The 26,172-nt window shown below is 52.8% G+C and overlaps 1 protein-coding gene across 8 annotated transcripts in view; it reads left to right on the top strand.

The window, feature by feature from the left end:
- Ptprf (protein tyrosine phosphatase receptor type F) overlaps positions 1–26,172 on the top strand; it is an 82,556-nt gene that overhangs the window by 19,374 nt on the left and 37,010 nt on the right. For 7 of the 8 annotated variants that reach the window (XM_075946627.1, XM_075946624.1, XM_075946626.1 and 4 more), the window contains exons 4-8: positions 1,523–1,668; positions 1,845–1,986; positions 13,658–13,846; positions 18,995–19,012; positions 22,157–22,267. In XM_075946627.1, coding sequence (XP_075802742.1) covers positions 1,523–1,668; positions 1,845–1,986; positions 13,658–13,846; positions 18,995–19,012; positions 22,157–22,267 — 606 coding nt within the window. The remainder of the gene's footprint in view (positions 1–1,522; positions 1,669–1,844; positions 1,987–13,657; positions 13,847–18,994; positions 19,013–22,156; positions 22,268–26,172) is intronic. The other variant, XM_075946620.1, reaches the window with a different exon arrangement.

Here is a 26,172-nt window from a genome sequence, read left to right as displayed (position 1 = left end):
AGGGGTAGTCTAAGAAGTTCTTAGGAGAAGATGCAGTTTATGCAAAGGCCCTGAGGCTGCAGGGAGCATTGCTTATTCTGGGCTCTAAAGCCAGGAGCATGGTTAGGTCAGACCTGGCAGGGCTTTGTCTACTGTGATAGGAGTTTGCTTTGGCTTTTTTGGGGGGAAAGCAGTGGGAGGCCTTTGAGGAGGTTTGATCAGGAGGAGGCTGTTCTCTGGCTTCTGAATAGAGAAAAGAGGAGGTGGGGTGGGGTGGCACAGGCAGGGACATCAGCTTGTTCAGTCAGCAAGTTGTCCCATGGAGGGAAAATGGTGCTCTAAGGTGGTGGCAGTGCAGATGGGCTGGGAGCTACCGTAGGGTGGGAGATGAGAGGTGACCGTAGTGGAGAGGGAGAGTCCTGTCAGACAAGTACAGCCAACAGTGACAGGCTCTGCCACCACTCTTGACAAGGCCCCCCAGTAGTCTGTGAACTGTGTCGGGTGTCTTGGTTAGTATTTACTGGCTGTGTGACTGAGATCACATGACTTGGTCTCTCAGCCTATGAAGTAGAGGCACCGATTGTAAAAGAGGAAGTGAGATAAAGTACCTGGTGCAGAGTGGGTGCTTTTCTGCCAGGGCTCCACAGGGGGCCTGACCTCCTGGGCACCGAGCAGGTAGTCTGAAGGGCTCCTTCCCAAGGCACTAGCTTTCCTGGAACTGTTCATTGGCTTGATTAATAGGAAATGGATCCCCTGTCAGGATTAACGAGGCATTGCTACGTCTCAATGAGCCCAGTTTCTCAGGGTGTTTGACCCTGGGTGGTGGGACTTGAAGGGATAAGAGGCTGTGGGTCAGCCCTGGCATGTAAACCAGGGTGTGGCAGGGCCTTGTCTGAGCTCCTTTCCTCCTCTGGAGTAGGAACTCAGGAGCTACCCATGCTGTGGGAAGGCAGTTGCCAAGCCAGTGGGGGCAGGGGTGGGAGGGGCAGTTAGAGGAAAGCATCCCTCTGGGAAGCCATCCAGAACCTCTCAGGAGCTGGAATGTCCAGGCCTTTGGGGCTGGTGGAATGTGGGGTGAGGGGGAAGAAGGAGTCCTAGGGTCTGCCTAAGGCTTTGGGTAGGTGGGAAGTCTTTAGGAGAGTCTGGGGCTCCTCCCAGAAAAAAGTTCTACAGTACATTTTTTGTTTTTTGTTTTTCCTGGAGCTTGGAATCTCAATCAGAAGCAGGAGACACATGGAGGCAAGGACCCCCCCCCACTCTGTTCTCTGCCAGCTGTGTCACATTGGACAAATACCTTGACCTCCCTACACCTCGATTTTCTCTGTAAATAGTAATTATAGCACCCACCTCCTCAGCTTCAAAGAGTTAAGGGTTCAGCTCTTTGAACAGGGCTGGCTCTTACTAAGCACTATATAAAAGTTAGGTATTATTACTGTTTTCATTAGTCTTTCTTGCCCTTTGCCCCCAAAGACTCCTACCTGCAGTGTTAGTTCATGCCTGATGTGACCATGCCACCATGATTTAGTGTCTCTCTCTCTTCCAGGCAAACCTGTCTTTGTTAAGGTCCCCGAGGACCAGATTGGGCTGTCGGGAGGGGTGGCCTCCTTCGTGTGCCAGGCCACAGGGGAACCCAAGCCTCGAATCACATGGATGAAGAAGGGGAAGAAAGTCAGCTCCCAGCGCTTTGAGGTTTGTCCTTGGCTGGCTGGGAGGACTGGGTAGGCTTTAGGGTTGGCCTGCTCTCTGTGTGGTCATTCTCTTGTTCCTCCTAATCTCCCTCAGGGGCCTTTTGGGGATGTGAGGAAAAGCGTCTCCAGTAGGTCCCCACATGTCTAACAGGTATGACCACATCTGTCCTGTAACAGGTAATTGAGTTTGACGATGGAGCGGGGTCAGTGCTGCGGATCCAGCCATTACGAGTGCAGCGGGACGAAGCCATTTATGAGTGCACAGCCACGAACAGTCTAGGCGAGATCAACACAAGCGCCAAGCTCTCGGTGCTTGAAGGTACGTGCTGAGAGGGCCACGGCGTGGTGGCCTGCTGGGCTGAGCATGGCCGTCCTGGGGTGGGTGAGAGTCAGTGCTGACCAGGCCTGGATCGCTAGCCTGCACTGAAGCCAGCTGTGTGCTGAGCTGGGTCAGACTAGAGGGGAGGAGCGGCAGCTGTGCAGCCCTGGGGCTATGTGGCTGTGGCAGTGAAGCCTGGCAGTTGGTGTCGGCGTCTTCCTGGTGCCCAGATCAAGGAGTTGGGTTCTCTGTGCGAATATTTGTGTCTTTTCCTCATCTGGGGGCTCGCTCATTCATTCACTCATACACTTTCCCTGAACTGCCACGAAGCCCAGAGTCTCACTTGATGTGTGCCACCCTCAATCAGTGTCCAGTAAATTCTGTAAGGAATGGGGACACTGGGCTTCTAGGCCTTTGCTAGGGCCCAGGGTGTACGGGGAAACTGCGTCCAGGACTCTGAGTGGTCGATGGGAGGCTTTTCGAGTGACGGTTGGAGAACTGGAGAGCACGGAGGAGTTATTCAGTGGGCCTGGAGGATCGGGCTGAGACCCAAACCCTTCCTTAAGACCTAGAAAACCACAAATAGGGCGGGAAGTGACACGATTAAACCCTAACCACAGTGGCTGCATGAATCTGGACGTGCGTCTTCAAAATACCGCATTGATTGGTGCTTTCTTTTTTAAATGCAATACCAATATCTGTTCACTGCTAAAAAACTGCGTATAGGATAGAGCATAGGGAGAAGTAATGATCTCTTGCCGTCCTACCTCTACTGCTATTGGCTAGTTATTGGTAGCCCATTTTCGGTGTGTATGATTTGTATATGTGTGTCCATATATTTGTTCCATGACTTTGGATCTTGTTTTTTTTTTTTTTTTTTTTTTTTTTGGTTTTTCGAGGCAGGGTTTCTCTGTGGTTTTAGAGCCTGTCCTGGAACTAGCTCTTGTAGACCAGGCTGGTCTCGAACTCACAGAGATCCGCCTGCCTCTGCCTCCCGAGTGCTAGGATTAAAGGCATGTGCCACCACCGCCCGGCAACTTTGGATCTTGTTTTGATTTTTCCCATGTTAGAGGACAAACGCGGCTTTTCAGACAAACTCACTCTCTATTGGGCTAGCCTAGCTGCCTGGGGTGCTCTAGGAATCCACCTATCTCTACCTACCTTTCTTAGCCCCGGGGTTCCAGGCACTCAACCACCATGCCTAGCCTCTCACTCGGGTGCAAGGAAACTGAACTCAAGTCTTCTGCTTGCTCAGGAGGTGCTTTACTGAGTCATCTCCCCAGCCATTGCTTCAAAAAACGTACTGTGAACATTTTCCTTGTCATTAAATATTCTTCTGCCTCATTATTTTTAATGGCTGTGGGTAAGCTGTCACATGGAAGCACCCTAATTTATTTAGCTGTTCCCTTTTTGTTGGGTGTATATGTTCCCAGCTTTCAGCCTTTGTAAGCCGAGTGCTATACATGTCCTTTAAAGATAATGTCGCTTAGCCGATCATTCTGTATACTAGGTTCATGAAGGAATTGCTAAAGTCAAAGGGCACATGCATTTTTAAGCTTCTGATATTTCTAGAAGATTATATCGGTTTATATTAGCAGAGAGCGCAGAAGAGGGCCTCTTCCCTGCACATCTCCACCAGCAGTGGAAATTACCATTAAAAAAATCTTTGCCAAGTTAATAGGCAAAAAAATGGCATCTCAATTTAATTTGCATTTCTTTGATTACAAGAGCAGTTGAACATCTTTTCACATTGGCCATTTTTACGCTTTGACTTTATCCCTTCACACGCATCCATTCAGTAATTCTTGCATCTGTGTGTCTTGTGTGCGTCAGTGGGTTCTCACAGAGCTGTGTTAGACCCTCCCCTGTAGATGAGCCATAGATGACAATGGTTAAGACAGGGACCCTGGACTGGTAACTCTGCCTCTGAGCCTCGTTTGTTCCGTCTTGGAGCCAGGATGCAGTACCCACTGTCCAAGCTAGTGTGGCGCTTTAATTACAGTGCAAAGTGTGTCCCAGGATTTCAGTGTGAGTGGACCTGAAAGTTCTACGTTCTAAAGCTTAGACACTTGAGCTGCTGCCACTTGGTGTCATCAGGGTTGTGTTAGCCCCACTGTCCGTTCCATCTGGGAAGCAAGAGCCCAGACAGCCAGCGCTGGGATGAAATCATTGGTTCTAAGGTTCCTTCCTGACGTTTCTGACCGACATTTCTCCAATTTTGTGATTCAGGAAAAGTATTTCTGTCCCAAACTTGAACCTGTTGGCATCTGCCCCTGCAGAGAGCCATGTGCCCTGCCTGGCATCTGATTGGAGGTCTGGGAGACTGGAACTGTGGCCCCTGAGGCATCTTCTGGGGCTCTCCGGCTGGGGAGCAGTCTCCTTGTGAGAATGGAAAGCTAACTCCTCCCAGACATCCCCACTGCCCTGGCAACTTCATGCCTTAGGATCTAAGGCCTGGGGAAGAGGACTCCCACTTGAAGAGGGTTGCCATTGGGAACGGCCTTCCTAGTCAAGAGTTTCTTTTCATGGATTAGGGGTTATTCACTATTATGTGGTGTTGGGGATGGAACCCAGTACAGGACACATACTTTTATCCCCAGTCTTGGGCTTGAGAATGTATATTTATAAGCCTCTGGGAACTGGAAGGTGTCTGGAGTGTGGGACAAGTCTCTACTACAATAGAACGGTTGGAATTGTGGGTCTTGTGAGCCCCTCCTGCTCCTGAAACACAACACCAGCAAGACAAAATGCTGACCTATGGGTCTTTGTAACCTTGACCAGCTTAAGGCTTGGCAGAATGTCAGGGGCTGGGACCTCAGAGAGGCATCCTAGACCAACCCTGCCCCATGTCCTCCACATTCCTCCTTCCTAGGGTTCCAGGAAAGCTGGGGTGCATGTAGAAAATAGATGAAAAGATGACTTTTTTTTTTTTGGAGTGCTGGGGTGGCACCAGGGAAGAACCATGGCCATTCTTGTGAGACCGCCACAGAGGCGTAGTAGTGAGTACACGAACTTGGTTTGAGGGCTCGGAAATAATGCTTGAACCCTTTACCCGTGTCTCACACAATGTGTGCACCTCCAGACACACAAGGGTGTAAGCCTGCGCATCGAGATAGGTGCTTTCAGAGTGGCTGGAGAACGCCTCAGGAGCCTGGTCCTGGTACAGGATCAATATATGTTAAAAAGGGAACCCCAGCATCATACTTCCTTTGGGAGCCCTCGGCCCTTGCCTCATTCCACCCTCGGTCCAGCTCATGCTTCTCCCATTGCAGCCTCTGGGGACACTGCCATGCCAAATCCCTCGTGACTGCTCTGCTACTGGTAACTGTGTGAGCCTTAGCCCACTGTCCTGGGATGGTCAGTCCATGTGCCAGTGTCCCTGTCTATAAGGTGGGGTGTCCAGCACAAGGTGTCTGGGGGTGGGCCTGTCCTGTCCTAGGCTGTGACGAGTACCAGGGTCTGCCGCCCAGCGTTCCTGTCTGAGTGGTAATTGAAGCCATTAGCGCGCCAGCCTCTCCCTCGCCGGGTAATGGCAGGAAAAGCTCTTCTCGCTCCGCACTCTTGAGGCGGTGGCTGAATCATTCCCCCTCCAACCCGCCCGCTGCCGCCACTGAGACAGGGAATCTGACATTTTCCCTCACGAGGGGTGGGGGAGGGGAGTCAGGCCTTGATTCTGGGCTTTCCCTTCAAAGATGGGGGGGGGTATAGTAAGGATGTTGAGCTCAGTTTGGAGGTCATAGAGTCCCCAAGGGGTTACAGAGTCCAGGCCAGGCAGAACCATGGTTGGGGAACACCCTAGGGGGAGGCTGAACAGCCAAAGGTGTAGGTGGAGCCTTAGTAACTGGGTAGGTTCTGGAAGGGACACAGAATGCCCAGAGGAAGATGGGGAATCATCTTCCTGGGAATCATTAGGCTGTGAGCTGATTAGACTGTTTCTGACTTGTCCTGGGGGCCAGGCTCAGGGACTTAGTGTTTGTCTTTTTGTGGACAAAGCAGATGGTGTGCTTACAGTGGTGTGAGCATGTGTGTGAAGTGTTGTGTATACACAACACTTTGTATGAGGAGTGGGCCTCATACCAAAGGAGTTGTGTAGCAGGATCTGTGCATGTGTGTGCCTCAGGCAGTGGGGGAGGGGCATGTGTAAGCAGGTGGTGTGTACTTTATGGGCTACGTGTGCATCAGGATGTGTACACACGCACATGTGCACAGCAGGCAGTATCTGGATTGTGGGATACATATGGCAGGTGGTGGTATAGAGTGTGTGTGTGCGCGACACAAGGTTTACAGCATGTGGTATTATACCTTAGCTTTGTGAATAGCAGGAGAGTTGGCGGCCTGAGCTGGGCGTGTAGGGTCAGTCTGGTGCTGGTGGGAAGTCAGGGGTGTCATATTCAGATACGTCGTCTCTGGGATGCCACCGAGTCTCTGCTTTGATCTGTCGGGCAGCGATGGATGCTGGGCAGCATGGTGATCTAAAGTATTATTGGCATCTGCCACAGTGGCACCTTGGCAGTTCCTATAACCAAGCCAAGAGGAAGGCACACTGGATGAGTCCTGACTAAACGTGGCTTTCGGAAGTTTTAGGACCTCTCCTTTCTTCCCCACTTCCCACCTGGCCCTCTTGGCCTTCTAACTGCTCCCCTCTGGCCCCTGTGTCTGCTAAGTGGGCAGGGCTGTGTCTCCTTTGCCACTTGGCCCAGGGATCCAGCTAGAGTGTCTAACATTGCCCACCTGGCGAGGCCAGGGTCAAGGGTGCTTCGGTGTAACACTGGATCTTGGCTTATGTACTTGTTCTCACCTCAGTAGACTCTGAGGCTGTGGGGTGATGAATAGCTTCTTAAGACACACACACAGTGTGATGAGCAAACTATGACCTGTCCCTTGGTGTCCTGCCTGGGCCGGATGAGAATATGCTTTCCCAGGGAGCCATCTTTCCCTGCCCTAAACCTTTCTGTTCCCTTCACTCATGGTAGAAAGATTAAGGTAAAGAGATACCATAGAAAGTCCCAAATCTGGAACCCCAGATAGCCTTGTTCTTTCCTGGCAGCAATGGCACTGCCTGCCGCTGGCCCAGCAACCTTTGGGACCTGACCTCCATTCTCTGTGACCACGTAGATTTCAGGGCCGTGTAGATGTGAAGTGCTGTAGCTGAACTTTGGAGGTTTGGGCCCCATTTTGAGATGGTAGGAAGGCACTGTTGGAATGGGGCAGAAGTACACGCTCTGGAAGGTCAGGCCCTGGGTTTCTGGGTCCCTGGAATCCTCTCGTCTTTTCTAGTTCTGGTAGTCTTCAAGGACCCTGGTGAACTTTTTTTTTAATGGATTCTCCTGTGGTATGGGGTTATCTCTGTTAGTGGTGTACATAGAACTTCCCCTATGCCTAAGCTAGTTCTCAATCACTGTGGTCACAGGTGGCTCTCAGGCCTGTTTTGTGCTTACTGTTCTTTGCCCTGGCTTGTGACCCTGGATGTATAGTCTCCATCCTTGATAAGGTGTCCTCACCCTGGCTGCCCAGGGAAGGAAAGGCTTAAGGGCAATGGCGTCACCAGATTCACGTTTCATAGAAGTCCTTGGTGCAAAGTGGGGTGGAAGTGCTTCCCAGCAGTGGGGGGAAGATGTGGTTAGGCAAGAGAGCTTTGCCCTGAACCTTGTTGTGAGTAGAGGAGAAAGGGGGAGAGATCAAGAGCATGCTAGGTGGCATTCTGCCAGCTGCCTCGCTCTGAGAGCCAAGGTAGCTCTGGGTTCCTGGTTCCAGGCCTAGGTAGATGGTGGGACCACTTTCTAAGAGTAGGCCCAGGTCTGAGAGGGTGAGTTGAAAATTGCCAAGTTGGTTGTGTGTGGACATCCAGGGAAAGATGTCGAGAAGACCTGGTATGGCCTTGCCTGGCCCCCTGGAGGGGCAGCTGGAGATGGAATCATCATAAAGCCAAGAAGCCAAGGCAGAAGAATCTCCAGGAACTGACTTTAGCTGTTGGGAGGAGCTTCCTTGGGAGATAAGAGGGTAGCCAGGAATAAGGGAGGCAATGGAAGTTGATGAAGGAGTGTGAAGGAGGAGAAGCCAAGTGAGATAAGCATTGGGCAGTGAGTGTCCTTTAGATTTAGCTCTGGAGTTGCCGCTGACCTTGGCTAGTGCCCTCGAGAAGGGGCGGCGGGAAGCGGGGGTGGCTGCAGGGGGCTGAAGACCAAGTGGGAGGCTGTCAGTGGTCTGAAGTGACTGGGAGCAAGGCTTGAACCTAGAGAGGTAAATGGTTAAAAAGAATATTCATGGAGCAGAACTGGGGTAGAGGAACACCAGGAGGGGGAGTGCCTAGCATAGCCAGAGCCAGGAACTAAAATGTGGGGACCAGGCAATGGCCCCTGGGTTTACTGAGTATGCACGATGGGGAGGCCTCACCTGCCAGGTTGAGTAGGACGATGTGGAGTGCCAGGGAAGCCCAGGGGAGGGGGGATTACTGAGAGAAGGAGGCCTGGCTGCCGATAGGCCCCAAACAGCTCAGACTCAAAAACAAAACAGGCTTTTAAGATGCCAAGTTTGATGAAATCTGAGTGCTAGAAGAGGTGGGAGTTTTCTCTTGGAAAAACAGCTGAAAGTCGAGACTGAAAGCTGCGAAGGGAGATGGGCCCTGAGGCCCCTCAGGCCCCCCACTGCCTGGGAACTTGGGGGTGGGGTGCGGCTAGACCCTGAGAATGAGAGCTTGCAGGTTTGGGAGGGCTTGCTGTCTTGACCCTGTCTTCGCCAAAGATGGAGCTGCCTTGGGGACAGGACTGAGGTGGCCTTGGGCTTCCTTGGAGTGCCTGAATGGCAGGGTGGGGTCTGGCCACCCACAGAGAGGTTCCTGCACGGTTTTGGTCTTTGCCTGTGTCCCCAGGTGCATGCATCTTAGCATATGTGTCTCTCTGATGTTGCATCTCTTCCCATTTGTGTTCCATATCTCTGCGCATACCGCCTCTGGATCTGCTTGCAGGAGTCTGTTTCCACAGGTGCTTGTCACTGCGGATGCCCCTCCACATGCACATGGAGGCTTCTATTTTTGCACCTGTCTCTTTCTCCATGTAGTTCTCTAGGTCCCTGGCTGTGCATGTTTCTAAGGTGTCTGCGTGTTCAGGGACAGGGTGATATGCCCGTGCATAGAGGAGGGGTCAGCCGCACAGACGGTACCACCCCAGGGAGCCTGGGTATGTGCATGCGCATATGTGCCTGTATTCAGAGATACCATGAAGCTGGGTAAACACGGGTGAAGAGGTCTCACTGACAGACGGTGCTGGTGCTTGCCCCTACCTTCACCCCCTCCCCTCTAAAGCATCTCCATCTGTTAGCTTCCCTGGTGCAGCCCCCAGCCTCTGGCCCAGACTCCGCCCCAAGCATCCCAGGCTGAGCTGGACAAAGAGACCTGTGTTTGCTCTCTAGGGCCCTTCAGCAGCCTCCCTCCTCCCCCCCCAGTCATTACAATGACTTGTTGGTCTAAACTTCTCCACCCACCCCTCCCCGTCCTCATCTCTCAGAACTCCAGTATATACCCGCAGACTCACCTTGCTATTTATTGTCCCTCCATCCTCCTTAGAGTCTTTACTCAGGCAGTGCACAAGGGAAGCTTTCTGCCTTCTTTGCACATTCTTGATCCTCCTTCCTCCAGGAAGTCACCAAGATAGCAGGTGAGAGGTGGAGTCACACTGATTAGTTCTTCTGCTGAGGGACCTAAAGCCCGCTCCCTGTTCCCCCATCCTTAGACACGCCCTGCCACATGCCCTCTCATCTCTGAGACAACCAGGACCTCTCCAGGGAAGGGCTTAGGTCTCCCAAGTACAGTATTTAAAGGGTAGCGCAGTTGGGTACAGGAGCCATTCATGAATACTTGAATGCTCACTGTAAGTGCACAGATCTATTCGGGTGGGGCAGACTTTCTATTATGTGTGGAGACTGTCCAGGCTTAAGCTACCGGGTTGGTACCTTTTCAAAGTCCCGCGAAGCCTCAGTGGGCTTCTCTTTCTGCTTTGGGGACCCTAGGTGCAGTGGAGGGTCTGGCTGACACTGCAGACTATATATGCAGAGGCAACTTACAGCCTATTGCACTGTGCTGACCCTGGCAGGCGGAGCTGGGTGCCGCTGCGTCGGTGGAGCTGGAATGCCTAAGGGGAAGAATGTCCGCCCCCCCCCCAAGCAGGGTCCAGGGTGGAGGCGCGGCTGCTCCGCCCAGGCAGGGGCGGGAAGGGCGGCGCCCAGTAGGACTTGGACACGGAGGCGCGCGCCCGCTCGGACACAGGCGCGCGCAGCCCTTCCACCGTGGCACCCGCCTCTCCACCGTCGTCATGGTTACCGGGTGGCCTGGAATGGGGGGGAGGGGCCCTCCCGCGCCAGCAGCCCCTGTACTGGCAGGACACGTTTGGAGGGTCTTTAGCGTGACCCGTGCAACCCGCCTTTGGAACGTGGGTGCATGCAGGGGTGTTCACATGTGGAGAGCAGTGGACTTATCTTCGTAGCACCTGAAAACGCAGGGGCGTGTGTACTTGGGGGGGGGGGGCTGCAGTGAAGCCGGAAGTCAGTTGAAGGTGTAGAAATGGGAAAGGGCGTGGTTCCCCCAGGGATGCCCCTCCCTTCCCTCAGCCCTGACCTGCCCACCTTTTCACGCTTGCGTCTAAAGCACTAAAGCACCGGGGTCTTAGCAGGGCTTTCCTCCAAGCCCCACCCCCAGTTTAACTGAGTGACCTTGGGCGGGTTTCTAGATTTCTGCCAAGTCCCCATTTGCTCATATGCCTCATAGGGTTTTGGTAAAGATTGTCATTTTGTAAAGCTTTTAGAGAGTACCTGCAACAGAGTGAATGCTTCATGCTTGGAACCTTTTATCCCTGGTGTCCAGAGGCCTCAGTTTTCTCAGTTGTTGATGGGTTGGAAGTGACAGTGACATCCTCTTGAGAAATCTGCCTTGGTCATTAACCTGAGCGGTTCACACTCCTCTAGGCACGGCTCTGGTGGCACTGGGGGGTGACAGTGGCAAGTGTACCAGTCGTGCTGGCCCACATGGAGCCAGTCGCTCAACAGGCATCTGGGAAATATCTATTGTCCTTAACTGGTGTGAAGATGCTTAAGGCTCCCAGTTGGAAGAGGAGGATGAAATAGCATCTGGTCAGTCCTGAGGGGCTGGAGTCCTCCTGAGAGACTCACACACACACTCCCGGGCGGGGGTGGGGGAGAGCAGCCTTTCCATTACCGCCTGGGAGCCTAGTTGGCACACGGGACTGGCGTTTGGGTCCTGATATTCAGTAGACAGCTCTTTACACTCACTGGTTTTAGGCTTTGGCAGTGGTGCCTGAGGGATGATCTGAGCCAAGGACGAGCCATTTGAGGGCGTGATAATTGAGGGAGGAAAATTAATTGTCCTTAATTTGGCATAGGTCCCAAAGACCTTCCCTGTGTCAAGAATTCAGAGTAGATTCCTGGGACATGGGGCTGCAGGCATTTGTGGTGCTTTCATCCTTGGTCCTTAGCTCCTGGCAGTAGGCGACAGAGGCTAGGTAACTCCTGGGCTGTGGCTCTGTCAGGACCTAGTCACCCCTCACCCTGCGCCCCATTCGCTCAAACAGGTAGGCATAAAATCTGGAAAGAGCAAGTTTGGTGCCCTGGTCAGTGAGTAGCTCTAGCAGTCTCGAGCATCCCCAACTGTTGGAAGGGGTGGGGAGGGTGCCCCTAGGCCTCGGGTCTTGCTATCAATCTTGCTCGCAATCTTCCAATTGATAGCAGGCCAAAGAAGCTGCACACACGCAGCTCTCTCTGTTCTCTCGCCTATGTTTAATATAATCCTTTTCAAGAATCAGAGTGGAGAGTCAGGGCACTGTGGGATTGCAGTTATAGCCAAGGACACCCAGTGTTTGCATCCAGAACTTACAGGACTGTGAGCAGGGGTGTGTATAGCCAGTTCCAGGGAAGTCAGGGGCCATACTGAGAGTTCTCTCCTGTGCCCCAGCCAGACACTCTTCTGGGATATCCCTAAAAGTTGCAATTTTTTGTTGTTTTGTTTTGTTTTTTTGGGACAGGGTTTTTCTGTGTAACAATTCTGGCTATCCTGGAACTCACTTTGTAGATCAGGCTGGCCTTGAGAGATCTGCCTGCCTCTGCCTCCCAAATGCTGGGATTAAAGGCGTGCGGCACCACATCCTGGCTAGAAGCTGCATCTTTAATGAGGTTCCTCTGTCTGCTGTGGTTCCTCCAGCTTCCTCTCATGTCTGTGCCCCTAATTGCCCCCCTTAGGTCTCCAGAGTGAGCGGGGAAAGCTGGTGTTGCCACCTGCCCTTTACTTTTCTCCCTTTTGAGGCTGAGTCTCTAGCATGGGAACCTGGCCTCAACAAATGTTCTCACACAGTAATGCTGTGCTGGGCATGCGAGAGGGAAATGCAGAGTTGGGCCGCTTTTCCCCACTGCAAGGCCCAAGGTTTTTTTTTGCAAAAGGTAGACAAAGGGCAAACATTCCCAGAGCCCTCATAGAGAACCAAGCCTGGGAGAGGAGAGGGATTGCTGAGTTCTAGAGAACACTCGATGGTAGTGTTCCAGTGGGAAGGACTTCTTACCAGTCTAGAATGAAAGGGGCCTCAGGCTATAGTGTCAGTACCTGAACCACCTGTTCTGTATGGATGGCTCTGGGTGCAGGTCCTGTATCAGGTACTCCCCAGTGCCCTGATGAAGTCTTTAAAGTATCTTTACATAGTGGACACCTAACCCCAGTAGACAGATAGAAAACAAGAGAGTAAAGAGCACATACAGGCCCTAAAGGTGGTAGGTAGTGGTGGAGATGGGAGTTCCCCATGGTCTACACTGGTCCAGCGTCTGGCTTCCCAGTTCTTGATGCTTCTGAGAGATGGAGATTGGGTAGCTTTGCCTCAGTCCATGAGGGCTGCTTTAGGAACCTGTGTGAGGCAAGAATGGGTCTTGTGCAAGTGATTTCCTCTGGGAGTCACCAGCTCCAGGAAAAGTGGAGAGGAAAAACCAGGGCTATTTGTTTGTTTTATTTTGGTCGTCTTAGCCAGCTCATACTCAGACATGGTCCTTAGGGCCTGGTCATGGTTGTCAGGGTCAGGTTTGAGTGAGAAAGAAGGGCAAGGGTCAAGGCTGCAACAGAGAATGGTCAGAGGCAAGACTCTAGAGTTAGGTCATCAAGAGGACAGGTGCCAGGGTCAGTGACCTGGGGCTCTGCCACATGGTAGATCTGAAAGGATCCAGGCCAAGCAGGGATATCACATGTGCTGACAAGGAAGTGGAGGCTGGACGAGCTCAGAGCCTCTAGTGGGGTTGTGGCTATTGGTGCTTTGTATCGCCCCTGCTGCCCCCGCCGCCCCCGCCCAGTGTCCATATAGCACTCTGTGCTGCAGCCAGCAGAGCATTGATCTCTGTTCTTCCCAGGACCTAGAAAGATAAGTGCTGACGTCTTCAGTCTGTGCTTCCCAGACTTGGAAACTCCCCAGCAGGGATGTCATAGTGCGGGCCCTCCTGCAGCCCCTGCCTTGCCAAAAGGACTTAGGTCTCTTGACTCCTCTTTTGGGGTAGGGCTCGTGCTTAGAAGTCAGGGGTGGAAAAGAGAAGGGTATTGTGGGTCCCAACTAACCTGAAAGTCAGAAGCAGCTACAGGGAGGCCTTCAGGGGCAACAGGGCCAGTCCTAATGCACATGTCACCCTTTGTCTGCAGAGGACCAGCTGCCGGCCGGGTTCCCGACCATCGACATGGGACCTCAGCTGAAGGTGGTGGAGAAGGCTCGTACGGCCACCATGCTGTGTGCAGCTGGTGGGAATCCAGACCCTGAGATCTCCTGGTTCAAAGACTTCCTTCCTGTGGACCCTACTTTAAGCAACGGCCGCATCAAGCAGCTACGCTCAGGTGAGCTGAGGACAGAGTTTATTAGCCATGAGTACCATGGGGAATTCATGGGGATGGGGAGTGAACATTCCAAGGCAGACTGAGTAGTGTCCCCAATGTCGTGGACCAGATCTTGCCTTGGGAAGAGGATGCAGTGGCAAGTGCTGTCCTGATCATTCCGGGATTGTTAGATGCTAGGGCTGGTTTTGCTCCTCCGAGCATGACAGGCCTGAGGAGGGCGCCCCTGGATTTTCATCTTCTGCTTTTCCCATAGCCCAGCCTACGTCTGTGTTTTTCTAGGCAGCACAGTTTTCTGGGGAAGGAGCCAGTGATGCTTGATTCATCAGGCATCAAATGAACCTTAAGAGCCTGAAACTAGGGGGATTTGCCTCTGTCCTTTGGCCACCAGAGCCACCTGTCTCCTATGGATGTCTCAGTTGAGCCACCTTGGAGCCCTGGGAACAAGGATGCCACTGTGACCAGGAGGAGGTGTCGCCCCATTGATCGATCTGCCTGTGAGGCTCCCGCCAAGAAAATTGATTCTGATTTTGTGGGTATGGAGTGGGTGGGAAAGGAGGATCAGAGTCAGCTGGCCTGCATGCTACATCCGCTAGCAGCTCAGGATAGACCCTCAGACTCTGCTCCAGAAGTCCTGCCGGTTGTTGGTAAGCCCAGCTTTGGTTTGAGCTCCTGCTGTCCGTCAGCTGTGATGTCAACATCATGAGGATATGACTGCCTCTTTGGGGTCTCTGCTGGCTTCAGGGGTACCTACTACTCTCAGCCCCCTCCCCCATCATCTTCCATCAGGCCCACACCGTCTTGGTGCCAGGGAGAAAAGGGAGTGATGAGCCCCCCAGCAGGGCAGGGTTCCGGCCCCAGCCACAGCCGCCTGAGACAGCCCACGAAGTGTTAGCTCATTTAATTTAATTAAAACTCAACAAGATGGAGGCAGCTGTAGTGCAGTTAATTAAAACAGCCATAATCAAGGCAGGAAATGGTCCGGTAGCGTTTGTGACTGCTGCCCAGCACAGCACAGCGGCCGGCATGGCTATCTCCCCTGCATTTGCTCATGGGTGCCCCAGGCAGGTTCCCCATGCTGCCAGACGGTCCTCCCTACAGGCTTGACTCCTCCCCGAATGGCATTGACTGTCTGTGGCAGGCAGCAGTTCTGGGAAGGCCCGGTGTCTCCAGCATTTGTTCATCAAGTATTTATGTAGTGCTTACTGTGTGCCAGACCCCATGCCACCCCTCCCCTGCCCATCACTCCACCGGATGCTGCTCAGGCCTCTTCCTCTTTGTCCTCACAGTGGCCAACAGCCCTTCCTCCTTCTTGAGCAAACCCTCCTGCCTCCCCTTGGGATTTACCACCTTGACTTGCCTCTAGCTGCGCTGTTAGTCTTGCATGAAATGCTGGTTCCTCCAGATGAGAGACCTGCCAGTCTCATCCTTACTGACATAGTCTGTCCTCTGGCAGGCGAACCCATTGCTCCTGGTTCCTCAGTCACTACCTCCTTGTTTGTACCCCTACTGGGCAACACAGCCCAAACGTCCTGTGTGAGCTCCAGGGCCCACATTCAGTGCCTTCCGGATCCCCCATCTTGGACGAACAATGACTTCCTTTATAAACAGCCATGCCCTGCTCCCACTGACCCTTTCTCCATGAGTGGCAGCCTGAAAGACCCAACACTCCATCCGGTGAGGAATCACATCCTCTCCATGTACCACCACGTGGCTCTCAAATTGGTCCCCTCTTCTCTTTCCACAGCCTCTGTCTTAATCAGGGACACCACTGTTCTCCCTGCCTCCGGGCTCTCTCTAGAAACTCTGTCCTCTCGCAGCCTGTGCTATTGTCTATTCATCTTCCTCTTAGACTATGAAAGCCATGCTACGCTGGACCCTGGGCTTAGAACCCTTGACCCTGCCCGCGTGGTCAGATGCGTGCTCTCGGTCAAGGCACCCTGCCCACATGGCCAGCTTTATCTCGTCCTGTCCTATCTAGATCCACCCTAATTAGTTCTCTGACCTCAGTCAAATTAACTTCATCACCAGCTTTTCTCAGCTTACAGAGTAGCTGCCTTAAGCAAACGGGCAGTTTGCTGCCGTGTTTATGGTACCATCTCTGTCCTGCTTCCCGCCACTTCCCCATTTGCAGGGAGCCTGTACCCAGCTTCTGGCTGTTCCCCAGGAGCCACAGTTACCAGCGTTTGTCTCCAGCCCTGCTTACCTAGACGGGATGTGGTGGGGCTGAGACAGGTTTGCTTGGCAAGGTGCCCCTCCCCACCATCCTCAGTTCTTCCTAAGTCCTCACTGCAGGACTATTCTATTGACCTTTGGGACCTGTCACTGAAGAGGATAGCTAGCTGCTCCTTTGACCTTTCCAAACCACCAGGAAACTGACGTAAGGGTCATGGGTGTGTGCGTGTCACGGGGCGGGCGGTTCTTGTGTGTCCAGTGCTCGGGATGGAGCCATGTGGAGACATCCCTCCATAGAGTGGGTTGTCCCCTGTGCACTCCGTATTTACCAGGCCCCTTGTGGTTTTCATGTCACCAGCAGTTCACAGGGTGCTTTCCTACCCTATGTTACCACTGAGTCCCTTGTAACCCTTCCCAAGTAGGACAGGCCCCGATTATCATAGCCACTTCCCACAGGTCAGAGGGTCACCTGTGGAGATGAGGGTCTAAGGGCCCTCCTGGGAGGTAACCGGTGCTCAGTGCGTTCTAACGGTGTGCTAAACCTGGAGCCTGAGAAGTAGCCGTGTCCCACGGCTCCAGACCTCAGCCTCTCGGGCTGGCAGTGTGCACAGCTGAGGTGTGAGCTCTCCATGAAGGGCTCTTTTCCTGCTGCAGCAGTGTGATACGCTGCCACAGTAGCCTCATGGGCCACCTGAGCTTGAGACCTGAGGCAGGCCCAAGAAGGACAAGTACAGAAAGAGTGGTCTACTGTGGCTGTGACAGAACCATAGCCCCGACAGCCTCACCTCTCCATGGGGTCCAAGGCTGGGTCCTGAGGGAAGGCTGTTTGCCCATAAGCTCTGCCAGGCCTGAGCGAGAATGCCACTGTAGAGAACACCGTCACTTAACACACAGAGCCAGCTGAGCCTTCTGCATGCCCACTACCCAGTGGTGTCAAGTGGAGATGGCAGCTCTGGCTGCAGGAGGAGGCCTTTGGTAAGATACTCTGACTAGAAATGCCCATCTACTTCACCCTGATGAAAGCTGGGTCTTCCAGGAGAGTACAGTCAGTGTGTGAATACAATTTGGGACCCCTTCAGTCCCATATACCTGTCTAGTGAAATAGAAAGGGCAGAGTCTCTGTTTGCAGGCAGTGTACAATTCTGAGAAGTCGGTAGGTTAGGTATAGAAAGAGCAGAAGCCACAGGCACTTGGCTGTATACACTACAACTCCTGCCCTAGCTCTGATTTAGACGACAGGAGGGCAGTCAGTAGGTCAACTTTCTGGTCTTAGTATTGCTGACTTTAACTCAGAGAACCTTAAGGTGGCTTTGTTTGTCTAGAACATACCTATTGATGCTTACTGTACTAGATATTTAAGATAGATGAATTGTAAATATTTACTAATTATTTTAAAATAATTTAAAAACTATTAAGTGTTAAAAAACATTCTGAAATTTAAAAAAAATAATTATATTCTAAAACAAAAAAAATTTAGTGAGAAAATCCTCATTGTTAATGTAGAGCTTAAAAGTGGCTGCATTTAGCCACATTTAAGTATTATAGGCCGTGTACCCTCCAGGAAATGTCACTCTGTATTCATGAGAGAAAGTGGCTAAATACGGCCAGTAACTCTCTCCCTGTTTTTAAAGCAAGGTCTTTACCGTATGGCTCTGGCAGACGTGATGATGCTTATTATATATTCCAACCTGTTCTGAAACTTTCCACAGTCATCCTGCCTCAGCCTCCCAAGTGCTGAGATTGCAGGCATGCTCCACGCCCTCCCCCCAGTCTTAGATTTATAGAAATTAATTGTAGGTTTTAATCTAGTGGACCCCTCTCGGGGGTCTGCACACACACATACACACACACCGACCTCTGGTCTACATATGGAGAACTGGTATGGCGCTCACTTAGCCATGTGGTCACATACACTCCCAGCCACCGACTTTCCTTCCAGTCTCCATGTCTGCAGGATGTCCAGTAGGAAGGCCCTGAGTTAGAGGGGCCAGATCCTGCTGCCTCAGATCTAAGCCGCTTAATGTTTCCAGGTCTCTGTTCCCTCATTTGTGCATAGAGATGGGTATTTTTCCAGGGGGCTGTTGCCAAGTTCAGTGAGACAAGACCTGATCTGTGGCCCTGAACACTTCTAACCCACCCCTGCCAAAGGAGCCAGAGGGTGGATAGACTTGGACCTGGGTCTATCTACAGGTTCCTGGCTCCAGTGGTTGAAGTGGGAGTCTCGGGAGAGGCACGTGTTGGAAGGCAAACCTGCTCAGGCCTCATAATAGACCTGGCTTTGGAAGGCAAGTGCCTGTCCCTCTTGGCTGCTGATCCCAGGGCTCGGAGGCAGCAGACATTCAAGGGGTGGGTGCTGGCCCTTTGCCTTTCACCAGATAGGCTGGGGAGCTCTGATCACTCTTTCCTTAATAGAGTCAGGTGGGTTTTATGGGCTGTCAGCCACTGGGCTGTGAGCTGACTGAGTCTCACACCTCCCTCCACTGCTGGATGCCATGGCTGGTCCATGTTTGGGGAGCCCTGGTCCGTGGTAACCTATGTAAGCTCTTCCCTTAACCCTGCCTGCTTAAATGCCCTGGTTTTGTGGTGAGTGCTCTCCTCAGACACTTACCCCATGGGATTTGGGTGATCTTTAGGGTGGGTGCTGCCTCTTTTCTTCCCCTTCCCTTCCATCAACCCAGCCAGCAAGGGTCACAGGAGCCCAGTCCTACCTTCCTGACTCCTATCAACACCTTCTCCTGCCCTCCACTTCCTCAGAGCAGTGCCATTGACCCAGGGGACATGCTCCACCCCTACTCAGCTTGGCCCAGCCTGGTGCTTGCTCACATAACACCTGAGTCACCTAAACAGATGCCTCAAGTTCTCTGTACGGTTAAGGCCCCTTTCTAGCGTTTTGTTTTATCTGGTTTGGCTTTTGTGGCTTTCCTTTTGTACTAATGTTTCTCTCTGATCTTATTTGCATTCAAATTACCTCACCAGGTGGTTCACCAATCAGAGGTAAGAATGCTGTCCGTGCATCTCGCCATGCCACACCGCACCACGCCACTACTGTCGCCGTTGGTCACCTCCACTCCATCCCGTCCAGTCCGTCACCTCCCCATACCCATCCTGACCTCTCCAGTCTCTTCATCTCCAGCCCCACAGTACCACTACCAGCCACCACACACCTCCACTCTCAGTCATTCCCTCCTGTGAACTCATCCATTACAAGTCTGCATTGTGGAGATACCCCTGAGACCACCCAGGATGCCAAGCCCTGCGCCCCACTCCTAGGCCAGCCCCGTAGAAGGGATCCATTTGGTTCCCATAGTGAAGCCTAGCCTGTCTCTAAGGCTGGTATAGATGGAGACACTTCCTGTAAGGTTAGGGAGCATGACAAATCTGGCCCTTTTCCTGAGAACTTCTTCCTTAAAACCCTCAATTACTACTTGGCTCTCCTAATACTTTGATCCTGTGGTCAATGAGAACCCCCTCCCTCCATATCTCTTCAGCAGCAAGGACTAGAGATTTTAGATTATTTTAGGTATTCTATTTAGATTTTAGATGGCAGTGGGGAAATACAGAGACCCATGCATAACTAGGTTACCTGACCTGTCAGCTTGTAGTCTCTCCAAGTAGCCATCTTGGAACAGGGCACTGCAACCTCCTGGGGAGAGAGCATAGACTCTGGACTCCTGAAGATCAGGGTTCAAGTCTGACTCAACCATCCCTCAGGTCCGTCTCCTCCTCTTAGGACTGGAGCAAGGACCCGCTACCCTCAGACTATGAGACTTACAGGAGAGTGGGATTGTAGACGGTTTATCACTTACAGAATGGTGGTTTCTGTTTTTTATCCCATCTTCCTACATTTGTCAATGTTTGTGGGTACATCTAGACTCTCGGGTAAGGTGAAGAGTGCTCGGGACGGAAGTTGAGTCGGGGCTGGTCGCCTCCCGAGGGATGTAACTTGTCTTGATGGTAGAACTCAGTTCCCCTCCCTCTCTGGATCTCCCTGCACATCACCTTAGCACACTGACCTGCTTTCCCTGCTACTGGGTCTGGGTGTCCCTATAGATTGGAGATGTCTGTGTACAGATAGACTCAGGGTCTGTATGGGTCTGGGTGTCCCTATAGATTGGAGATGTCTGTGTACAGATAGACTCAGGGTCTATATTGGGTCTTGTCCTAGTTAGCTTCCCGTTGTTGTGATAAACACCACGACCTAAGGCCACTTGGGGAAGAAAGGGCTTAGTTGATCAACATGTCCTGATTATAGTCTGTCATTGACAGAAACCAGGGCCGGAACTCAAGCAGGAGCAGAGTCAGTGGAGGAAAGCTGACTTGCTCTCTGTGGCTTGCTTGGTTGCTTTTTCATACAGTCCAGGACTACCTGCCCAGCCCTGACACCACCCGCAGTGAGCCAGGCCCTCTCCTCCATCAATTGTTAATCAAGAAAATATCCCACAGACTTGTCTACGGTCCAGTCTAATGGGGACTTTTTCTCAATTGAGGTTCCCTCTTCCCATGTGACTAGCTGACGTCAAGTTGATGAAAATAACTAGCCAGCAGAGGCCTCCTGACCAGATTTAGGCTCTGGTCACAGGGGGGTTTCTTCCTTCCATCATCTGTAACCCCAAACCAAGCACAATTCCCTGCCCTCAGCTTGTGGCACCAGCTACCTGTCTCCCCCAAACCTCTGCTGAGCTGACCTTGAACAACCCCCTCTAGCCAGGGCCCTGAGCCACCCCTGCTCAGTGAACGTTTGCTGTAGCAGCGTCCATTCGCCCCATGTACATGACACGCTGGCTGCCGTCAGCGCTGGTCTTGCAGTTGCTGGGTGTTGGGCTTGTGCTCTGATATGCTCTGATACCCATGGGGAAGTCGAAGGCAAGGCCATGGAGAGAGGCCAGCCCTTTGCCCTCTTGTATTGGTGGCATCCCCTCCTGCTCCACCTACAGCCCTCAGCCTTCTGGAGTTCACAGCCCCTCCTTCTGCCCTGAGTGGTGATGGCAGGAAGACAAAGTGTGGGCTTTGAAGGAGCTGTAGCTTGGACCCATAGTGTCTCCTCCGAGGCCTGGGCTGTGCGAATACAGTTTGGAATTCCCTCTGAGGTTCCTGGCCAGTTTATTTGGGGCCCTTCAGGTTCTGTCCGTCCTGTGTGGGCGTGATTGTCAGTCAGGGTAGAGGAAGAAGTCCTTTAGAGCTGTTGAGCTGTTCATGAAGGAGGTGGTTTTCTGTCAGACTGTGTCCTGTGGGGGTTATTAGCGTCCGTTGGACTGTCCTATGTGGGTGTAATTGTCTGTCAGACTGTTCCAGGGAGGGGCATGGTGCTTTGCCCTGTGAGTTTCTGTGTCATAGATAGCTTGCCCAGTACGCTTTCACTAGCAGTTTTCAAGTGTTTATTGCTGGGGGGAGGGAGGGAAATGCACGTGATCCTTCTTCACCTTGGGGGTTCACTCACTTGACCTGACAGGACAGGTCCTCTCAGAGGGTCTTTTCAGCTACCCACACTCCCAGTCTTGGCTCCTGTCTGTCCGTCTGCGGCCAGAGCAGCCCCTCAGGGCGCTGGCCTGAGTGGGAGCTCCAGTCTCCATTAGCCTTCTGAATTATGCAGAAGCCTTGGTGGGTCGAAGCACTTTAGCAGCGCCAAACTGAGGAAAGTAGCCGGAATGGGTGGGGCTCACAGGGTGGGGGTAGAGTGGGAGGAGGTGGTGGGAGTGTGGGGCAGAGGCTGCTGGGCACCAAGCCCCAAGGCAAGCCCCTTCCAAGTAGGTGATGGTGTTTCGGGCTCTCACAGGCAAGGACATTGCTTGTTTAGGAATTTCTCGTCCTGTGGGTCTGTAGGCTTTGGGATAAGAGAATTGATAGGCATGATTATTGTTAAACAGGCCTTAGGGACTCTTGGGACGGTGATGGGCACTCTGGATAGCTCCTGAGTGGAACAGGAACTGGTCCATAGTAAGGGTATCTTGCTTCAAAGAACAAGTTCTTGATTCTTGCTTAGAGGGACCTGGCTTATCAGAGTTTCCTGGAAGCCACTCAGGCCCTAGGCTGTGGCCCAGGTGAGCCACAGCCTAGGGCTACACATGTTGTCAGGGCCTCCGTGTTCTAGGTCACACACAACATGGACCGTGACTGACCGATTATCTTGTGTCCCCACAGGTGCCTTGCAGATTGAGAGCAGCGAGGAGTCTGACCAAGGCAAGTACGAGTGCGTGGCAACCAACGCGGCAGGCACACGCTACTCAGCTCCTGCGAACCTGTATGTGAGAGGTAAGGACTTGGCCACAGCTGGCTCCGTCACCTTGGAGCCAAACTTCACCTGCCAGGCATTGCTGCTTGGAGACCTTGCAGACACTGGAGGGACTCCGCAAGCCTCGCCTTTCCTTCCCACCTCTTTCTGCAGCCGTGCTCACAGCCAGCAACTCCGTAGCTCCCTCCCGCTGGGCAGGCTGCTAGCAGCTGCCACTACCTGCCTTCTTTCCCTTCAGGCCTTTGGAGAAGCAGACACTCGCCCCACCCCCACCCCTACCCCTGGGAGCATTTGTATCTCTTGTAGGTCCTTGCTGCCTGGGCCTGGAGCCCTGTGGGAGTCTGGAGCCCTTCTAAGAAGACATTGGTGTGTGTGTGTGTTGTGTATGTGTGTGTTGTGTATGTGTGTGTTGGGGGGGCATTTACACATGCATATGCATGCCTGACCTGACTTTCTTCCTGCCTCCCCCAGCAGGGTGGGCTCTGGTTCTGAAATTTGGATCCCGCAGACCTCAGTAATGGATCAGATTAGCCTTTCTGGAGGAGCCTTCTGTGTTCTATCACAAGCCCCACCCCTCATGTCTGGGTTAAGGCTGGGGTAGCTGTGAGCAGCTATGGGTATATTGCCGTGGCCGTTCCTAGTTGGAGAGAAACATACTGTGTGCGATTTACAGTTGGGTCTACGGCGAAGGGTCTGGGGACTGTTTTGGTGTGCCCAGCCTCTGTTCATAGCCCAAGGGGTCTCTCTGAGAACACATGGGATAGTCTAGAAAGCATGGTGCTCAGGAGAGGCCCTGGAAGCCCTCTACCCACACTGCCCCTTCACCTGGCCCTCCTGCACAAATGATGTCATTAAAAGTTACATTGCCCCTCTTTGGGGGTCACTGAGAAGACCCCGCTTCCCTGCAGCCTCCATACAGCCGTGATTCTTTCCCATGGAAGGTTCCTCATCTTTTTGAGGGTGAGCTGCCCTTCCTCTAGCTTGCGGAGCCTGAGCGATGGCAGTGGTCCCTCTTCCTCTCAGAGCAGTTTGGTAGACTTGCTTACTCAAGGCAGAGAGAAGCGAGCTGCCAGCTACTTACTGAGGGCCTGCTGTGCCCCAGGGCACAGGTTGGTTCTGGAGAGACCACAGGTGTTGACCTGTTAGGTGAGCAGTCCAGCGCAGGCGGAGGAGCTGTTTGTCTTGGGCTAATGGTGTTTCTTCATGGGGGTTGGGAAAGCCCCATTGTTGCCCTTGCTCTTAGGTGTCCTGTAAACCAGTTCAGTTGAGATGACCCACTGCCTGAAGTTAGGAATACCATCAGGATAGAGACCTGGCACCCAGGTACTTCCTGGAAGCTAAAAGGAGTAGAGATGTAAGGAGCACGGCCTTCACCCCAGGCTGACACTGGCTAAGTAGCTAACAAAGGCGCAGGAATCTGGCAAATTCCCTCTTCACAATGACCAGCCTCCTCCCTGTTCAGCCACAGGGAAGTTCCTGGCTTCACTGAGGCAGCCCTGCTGCACAGGGCTCCACCAGAGACAGGAGAATCTGGCGCAGCCTTTGTAAACCCCAAGCCAGGTGTTTAAGCGTGCCTTATGGCCTTTTCCTGGAGTAGAGCAGTCACAGGCAGTACCAAAGCAGAAAAAGGCCACTCAGATAATACGGGGCATCTTAGCTAGGCACCACACCCATTAAACTAGCACTGCCAGGTTGGCTGTGGCCCTAGTGGCAGGTGGTGGCTGTCTCTGGAATTGGGTGGAGGTGGCCGCTAGGGCACTGAGCAGGAGATCTTAACTCCGTGAAGCATCCCTACCTCCAGAGGCCCCACTGTCCACACAAGATTAACTTGGGCGTGACCGTAGCTAGATCCTGCCTTTTCCCGTCTCCTGGGATAAATTCCACTTGAGAGAGATTTGGAAGGTGTGGGTTCCTTTACCCTCAGCCCTTCCTGTCTAGAAAATTTATTAAAGCCAGCCTCACTTCTGTCCCATCCGCTCCCCCCCCCCCATCTAAAACCCTTCTAAATCTCTGCTGGCCCTTTGGGTCCAGGATTTATGTATATAAGAAAAGCCCTGGGGCTGGAGAGATGGCTCAGTGGTTGCTCTTGCAGAGGACCAAGGTTCAATTCCCAGCACCCACATGGTGGCTCACAACTGTATTCAACTTAAGTTCCAGGGGATCTGATGCCCTCTTTTAACGTCCACAGGCAGCAGGCAAAACATTCATACACACACACACACACAAATAAAAGTAATTAGCTGGGCAGTGGTGGTGTATACCTTTAATTCCAGCAGTCAGAAGGCAGAGGAGGCGGCTACACCGAGAAACTCTGTCTCAAAAAAACCCCAAAAAGAAAGAAAGAAAAGCCCTGCTCTTTGCCCCTTGCCCCATAGTGTTTCCACTTTTTTTTTTTATGCCTGGCAAAGTCTCATCTGCCCCAAGAAGTGTTCTGGGACAGCCTGTGTCATGCTAGCCACCAGCTCTGTATTTGGAATTCTGCATGTGGGTGGATAGGCGTGGAAGAGCCCTGCCCTGGTCCCTATCTACTGGCCTCCTGTCTCCCAACATAGTGCCTTCAAGATTTCCTTCCATAGTGGCTCCTGTTACCACCCAGAGATGGCAGTCTCCAACTCTGTCAGGGTCTGAGCCTCCTGAGTCAGGACTGTGTGGATTAGAGCTCAGGGGTTTTAGTCCTGTTGACATTTTAGATGGTACGTACACATCTCTGTTGAGGGCTGTTCTCTGCACAGTAGGGTATTTTAGAAGCATTCCTAACCAGTCAGGTACTGGTAGTGCCTCTTAGCCAAAGCAGCCTAAATAACCCAACTCTCCAGACACTGGCACCTAGAGGTGGTTTGCCACTGTGGAGACCCTCTGCTTGGGACTGCTGCCTCGCAAGGGCTTCTGTCTCCATCTCTAACTTTGTTCTGCTGTGTCTTGCCTTCTCAGACTTAGCCTTCCCACATTCTCCTTCTGTTCCCCAAACTGTCAGGGCTCTCACTGCCTCTCTGAGGCCCTAGGGCTGTTCCCACCACTGGGGCAATACGTACAAAACTCCCAGCACGCTGCCGGGTGCACAGGAAGCACAAACGAGTCAGCTGTCTGGGTTTCTGTTGGGATGGCGCTGGGGGACACACATTGTGCGTTTACATCTGACTTCGTTCACAGTTGCCTGCAGTTCCACCCACAGTCTAGCAGGCCCAGGCACGCTGGGTGGACCAGCCTTTCTCCTTCACCATCTGACTCCCTCCCTGAGTGACTCATTTTCTCCTTCTATCCACGGCGTGTCTCCCCTCCAGCTCTCAGGCATACAGCTTCCTGGGCCAAGGCAGAACCCTGCCCTTGGCAAAGCCTGGCTTACACGTACTGGGACTACCATCCTCCCCGTTCTCTTCAGGGACCTGGCACCTGAGCCACTGCTGTCTGAAGTGAGGGTGTTACCGCCCAGCCTTTCTTCCCACAGGCATCCAGACGTGCTCCTCACACTGGTCTTGTGCAGCATGGGGCTTCCTCACGGGGGTGGGGCTGTAGTGGCTTGTGTGCCTTGGTGGGTTTGTGAGCTGGGTGGGCCCTGACCTCAGAGCCCAGTTTACCAGGTCTGTCTGAGCTGTGAGGGTGTGTGAGGTGTGGGACTGGCCCATGCCCCACTTCTACCCCTCCCAGTTCTGCCCTCATTGTCCCTGGCACCCGCTGGTGGGCCCCAGCCCTGTCCACTGTGTCCCTCCATGAGTCCTGAGTCTTTTGTGAGCGGCGTGGTCCATGTGCACCTGTGTGCACGTGTGTGTGCGAGGGGCACAGGAGTCTTGTCTTGTCTCTGTGCTGTGTGGGCAGATGGAGGTTGGCCTGTTTTTACTCTCTCTGTGTTTCTCCTTGTCTTTTTTTATTCCCTCCTCATCCTCATCGCACTCTGCCATCAACCCAAACTCTCATCTCTCAGATCAGC

Source organism: Microtus pennsylvanicus, chromosome 13 (genome assembly GCF_037038515.1).
Source record: "Microtus pennsylvanicus isolate mMicPen1 chromosome 13, mMicPen1.hap1, whole genome shotgun sequence".
NCBI classification, from domain to species: Eukaryota; Metazoa; Chordata; class Mammalia; order Rodentia; family Cricetidae; genus Microtus; species Microtus pennsylvanicus.
Note: the sequence above shows the minus strand (reverse complement) of the source record. Positions and strands in the feature narration are given on the sequence as shown.